The 6,000-nt window shown below is 29.3% G+C and overlaps 1 protein-coding gene across 1 annotated transcript in view; it reads right to left on the minus strand.

Moving 5' to 3' along the window:
• The window catches only part of sd (TEA domain transcription factor 1 homolog scalloped), a 127,869-nt gene extending 125,142 nt beyond the window's left edge, over positions 1-2,727 (minus strand). The window contains exons 1-2 of the mRNA XM_087162143.1: positions 2,720-2,727; positions 2,039-2,090 (exon numbers count right to left, since the gene is read on the minus strand). Coding sequence (XP_087018269.1) covers positions 2,039-2,090; positions 2,720-2,727 — 60 coding nt within the window. The remainder of the gene's footprint in view (positions 1-2,038; positions 2,091-2,719) is intronic.
• Between the last annotated feature and the right edge of the window lie 3,273 nt (positions 2,728-6,000).

Genomic DNA, 6,000 nt, shown 5'->3' on the forward strand with positions numbered 1-6,000 from the left:
TTTTTAAAATTTAAGTTTTTTAATTATAATTTTACAGCGTTGAGCACAATCTTGTATGTCTTTACAATTTAAAAACTCCTTGAAAAAGTTCTTTTTTTTGCAATAACGGACCCTATTTGCACAAATTCATAAAAGCGGACCGTGGTTGAAAAAATGTGAGTAATTTTTTCACAATTTCACGAAAAACGGACCTTTCACAAAATGTCTGGACAGATCCCTGGTGAATATTATATATATATACGTTAACAACAGAAATTCAGTAAAATTTATTGCAATTTTTAAATGCTTTTACTTACGGTTGTCAATTATAAAATATTACACAAAGCGTCAGTACAAAAACAATACAATATAGGGGTCGTTCAAATATTACACGCAATCATCTAACGGTAATGGGAGTTCGTGATTTGTTAAGTTATACTGACAAAAGGGAGAACAGATATCAACAACGCATACGTACGACATTAAAATCCTCTTGTTCTCGAAACTTGAAATTAAAAATTACAATCGGAAAATTTTTAAATTAAAATCAGGGAAAGAAAAAATGGGAAAAATATTTTTCTAACCATTTAAGAGGTCAAGAGTTTTGACCACAATAGAAGGAAAACACGAAAGATTCCCTCAAGAATATTCTGCTCAAAACTTTATAAAATGAATGAAAATAAAACGTACATTTTGATTCGTACTAAGTTACATCTTTTATTTGAATTTAACCTTAAAATTAGACCACTACAATAAAATTCAAAACTAAAGGGAAAATCAAAGGGGATAGGAGATAGCGACTTTCATACGTAAGCATGCCATGTAACTGGCATTTTTTTCTTACTTTCCTCTTTTTGCATACAAGGGAGAAGGGGAATATAAAATTTTAAAAAACATAATTAAGTAACATAGAATTTTTATAAAAAAAATTTTAGATTCGAAAAAAAAAATTACTGCTTAATAAGAAATTGCGCTGTGTGGTACGGTCGCTTTCTAAATTCTTTGACTTAACTTCACACCTTGCCAATCAATTTATAAACAAATATTACTCGCATATAACGTCAACGCATTCCCTTGAATCTGATAAAGAAAATAATCAGATAAGTTCAACATACCGTCACTCTTACAAAAATAGTAACACGGAATTTCAAAAAAAAAAAAAAATCCCAATCCCATTGATGTGAACTCACAGATCTTCAGCAATGAACTGGTCAATCTCTCAAATTATGATAATTTCAATATTATGCTCAAAAGGGTATTCATAATTTGTAACAATATATGAGTGGTCTGTAAAAATAAAAAAAGTAAACTTATGGGGAAAAAATTGGAAGTTAATATTTACCATAAATCTAAATCAGTTGATAAAAGGCAGAATTATTCAAAGAAAGGATGCCTCATTTCGAAAATCAATTTATAGTTAGCACTAATTAACTAATTAATTATAAATTATTTCAAGTCACAAATTATTTCAATTTCGTTGTCATAATTCTATATGTATAGGTAAACTTTTAACAAATCAATGATAGTGATTCCTTAGAAATGATTCTTTGAAAATAATTAATTCCCTTTAAAAATTTCTTTACTTCAACAATTTAACTGCTTTATGATCTTTCATTTACTAAAGAAAGATACTCTTCGAAAACTCGTAAATTAAGGCAGACAAAAAAATAAGACGAAATTAACTATTTCCTTTAAAAAAAACTCGAAGTCCAACACTACATGCAATTGAAATTGGATTTTTAAAAAAAAATACATTTTCATCAGAAGGCTTGATGCTTGTCTTAATGGCAAAATTATACATACAAACAAAAAAAGGAATGCAGAACAATTTTTATCAAATTTATTCCAATAAGCTTGCGTTAATGTTTAAGAACCACTCATAAAATTGGTAAACAAAATCGTCTACATAATGGTATTTCCTAAAACATCTAATAACAGAAAAGCATTCTATAACTTTTGAGTACTTCAAATTAATATTATACCCTCAGGGGTTTCGAAAACATCGATCAATATCTTGATCAAAAATAGCAAGGAAAAAAATGTCTAAACTGGTTCCTACCCCTAAAAGGTCAAACACAATCGGTGGCCTGACGCCAGGTGCATCCGTCGGTCTTGTTAGTCAACAAAGGGCGATTTGATATTGAACTTGTATGGGACTCAAGTTACTCCCAACGACTGAAAAATTTAAATTCAACCCAATCGGTGACGAGGAATAAAAGCATAATTTAAACTCAGAAGAATATTGCCAAGTAAACAAGAAAGTTGAGTTATTTTTTTACATTGAAAAAAATAGAATACTGCCAAGTAAGCAAGAATTTAGTGCTTATTTTCTTGATTAAAAAAAATCGGAAGAATATTGCTAACTAAACAAGAATTTTGAGTAAGATTCATAAATTGAAACAAACAAAAAAAATAAATAGAAAAATATCGTCAAGCAAAAAAAATTTTTAGTTTAATCAACTAAAAATAAAAATCAGACGAATTGCCAAGTAAGCACGAATTCAATGCTACTTTAATTTTTAAAAAAATCGGAAGAATGTTGCCACAAGTAAACAAGAGCTTTGTGCGCGAAAATTTTTTTGAAAATCTTTAACAGATACCATGAAAAATTAATGGATACATAAGTGACACTAGACAAAAGATTGATCTCCATAAATAATTAAAAAATAGTACGACAGAAGCTAGCTTAGAAGGGTAAGTAATTAAATAAATGAAAAATAAAATAATCGAAAGTATTTACCTATACATGTCAGAAATTAAAAGCTAAAAAGATTTTAAAAAATATACTGCAAACAAAATTACACGCACATATCCCCAATAAAATGTCTAAAGATGCATTTTATATTAACTTAAAATTATAATAAATACTAAAACGTTAAATATAACATCAACAGAATTAATCGGGAAAAAAATCAACAATCCTTCGCTAAATTTTTTGAACACAAGAGTCTTTTTTTTCTTCTTCCTATTATTTTTTACACACCTTCCAAAAAAAAAAGCTAATTTAGAATTATAATCAATCAAGTACGTGATCAAGTAAATATATAAGTGATAAACGATAACAAAATAAAAAACACAAAGACAAGGGGAGCATGAATAAACAAATGATAGAACATGAGTCATAATTCCACAGCAGATTACGCAATCGTCTGAAATTCCGTGCAATTCGTAAATTTAACAAAAATATCTGCTAACCCATTTCGCACGGCCGATATGATTTCGCTTACTTTAAAAACCCCCTAACCGAAAACAATTCATCCAGTCGTTAGAAGAAAGTTAAGCAAGATGAAAGCTGGTGGCGAGAGTTTTGCACGAGTAGCCCAATCGAGACCTCCCTCTGACGTCTCAAGCGGAAGTTAAGCAAAGCACGTCAACTATGCGAAAGATGCGAAATGCTCACAGGACATCATCCACCGGTCTTTCAAATATTCCGATTTTATTTCACAACAAATACCAAAACTATTAAGATCAATAACAATTCAAAATGGTACTTACCAATAAATAAAACAAACTAAAGCCGAGAATGAAGATTGTTGATCAAATATTCGCGCACGTTTTTAACGAAACTCAGAAATCCAACTCAAAGTCGCTCCTTGGTATGCCAAGTATGAGACAAAGAATCTGTACAACGTCGAATAGGGTTGCCGTGCCTGGTATCGCCAAGCTTCTTTGCGTCACTTGCCAATGGGTGAAAACGAAACCGCCAATATTTCTCGCCAAAGGGAGTTAGTTTCGAGTCCAGCATAGCAACAAGTTGCTTGATATCCAAGGTAGCTGCATTTTTCGCATTCTTTCTGAATATTTCGTTCATTCTTTTAGCTGTTGTGGAATTGAAAGGGCGTAAAGAGTTGTAACTTACAAGAAAGAAGAAAAATAAACTCAGCTTATCAAATAGAATTTTTTTTTTTAATTCTGTAGGAAGGGGAATTTTATTTAAATTAAATTAAATCATAATAGATCAGAATGTGGGTTATGAGTTAAATGGATAAATTATTTTAAAAGTTATTTGAACAAATTAATTAGGGTTTGTGATAATAGTAAAATAAACGTAATGGAGTTGATATATAACTAAAAAGTCGGGTATAAAAGCAAATATAAGTAATTTAATAGTGCATTTAATCTCTTTAATTATAATTTAATTTAAATTTCATATCGCTTTTAGTCGAAGCTTAACTCACTGATTTTAAATTCAGTCACTATAGATCTATTCGAGCATCAAAACGAAAAATAAATTTTAATGCGAAAATAATTAGGAGTAGGTTTGGATTAGAACTAATATGAATATCTGCAAAATATGCATGAACTTTAGGGGCAATCTTAAATTTACTGAGGGCATTTATAAGCTTAAACTTCACTATCTAGACCAGCGGTTTCCAACTTACATGAGGCCGGGGGCCACAATTAAAAACACAAATCAAATGGCGAGCCGCAACTTTACCAAAATTTTTTGTAGGACTCTTTTATGTTTGAAAGAACATTAAATATTACTGTCACAGTTTTACCAAGTTGTAAAGAACAAAAGTATTGAATTACAAATTAAAATAAGAAGTAGATTTTTAAAAATATTTAATTGTTAATAATAATATTTTTAAAAATATTAAATAAATAATAAAAATTCGGGCTACAATAACTTTAATGTGCACCTGTGTATTAAACAATTAATGTGCTACTAATTGTCTAATTGTTAAGGCATTAAAACTTACATGGTAGCACACAAAATATTCCATGAGAAAATTGAGGTTTGTCTGCTGCAACCACCAGAGAATAGATATTTACATTTTAAATTTAAAATTTACAAATTTGTGTGTAAATATTTTCGTCAAAAATGAGTGGTTTCAAAAAGTTAAATCGAAGAATTTCTTCGAGAAATTTTCTGATGCGCACATGCTAATTATAATCGCAAAATACAAAAAAAAAAAATTAAATTAAAAAGAGCAAACATGCACAATTATTTTTGTACTTGAATAAATATTTTCTTGGATGCAAAACCTGAAAAATAAATTTCTTTGCACACAGAAACGAAGAAATTAGGCTCTTATTAACGAGAAAAGTATTTTAAACCCATGTAGATTTTTTACGAAAATTGTCCGCAAAAAAATGACAACTAATATATTTTACTTCGCGGGCCACAAAAAACGGCTTCGCGGGCCGGATGTGGCCCCCCGGCAGCTAGTTGGAAACCCCTGATCTAGACAAGTAAGGTATTAATTCCGATGCATTTTTGTACGCTAAATCGAATAATGCCAAATCCATGCCTATAAAACCAATAGTTAAGAAGTTATTAAGGCAGTGATTCTGAAAAAGCGTTCTGTGGAACACTACAGTTCCGTTGAACGCTCATAAGGGATCCGAGAGTTTAGATTCAATTAAAAATCCCTTAATTATACAATAATTTATTTATTATGCAGAAGAAAAAAGTCTGATCTAGAGGTTCAACTACTTGACATAAAACCAAATTTAAATATTGTTAAAATTATGAATTTATTTTTTTTATTTTTTATTATTCTTTCGATTAAATGCTTTCGAGATATAATTAGTCACCATACTTTGGTTCGTGTGTTCACATTTGCTAGTAAACTTTTTTTTATAAAATGAGGTTTATCTGAAAGAAAGCCAATTAATTAGGAACTGATGAAAATTGTCGTATAATAAGTAATATAATGTAAAAAGAAAAAAAATTTTGACTTGTACCTATTTACACGCTTGACGATAATTTTTTAATTGTACCTTTTTATACATTAAGCATTTACTTCAATCTATCGACTTAATTTTGATTTCATCGTGTAATGCAAACTAGTTTTTTTTTTTTTTTTTTAATTTTTTTTTTAAAGCTAATTTAGACCTTTTTGTGATCAAAAAATAGGCAAATCACAAATCTTCTCTTATGCTTATGTAAGAAAGTTGCAACAATCCCCCGTGTTTTTCATTTTAGCTTTGTCTTAAATTAAATTAATCAAATTTTAGGATTAAACAAGAGACGTAACTAAGTAGAAAACAAAAGCTTCTTTTTAATTTGTCATT

The sequence above is a fragment of the Parasteatoda tepidariorum genome, chromosome 4 (genome assembly GCF_982258835.1).
Source record: "Parasteatoda tepidariorum strain Cologne lab strain chromosome 4, Ptep-v5.0, whole genome shotgun sequence".
NCBI lineage: Eukaryota > Metazoa > Arthropoda > Arachnida > Araneae > Theridiidae > Parasteatoda > Parasteatoda tepidariorum.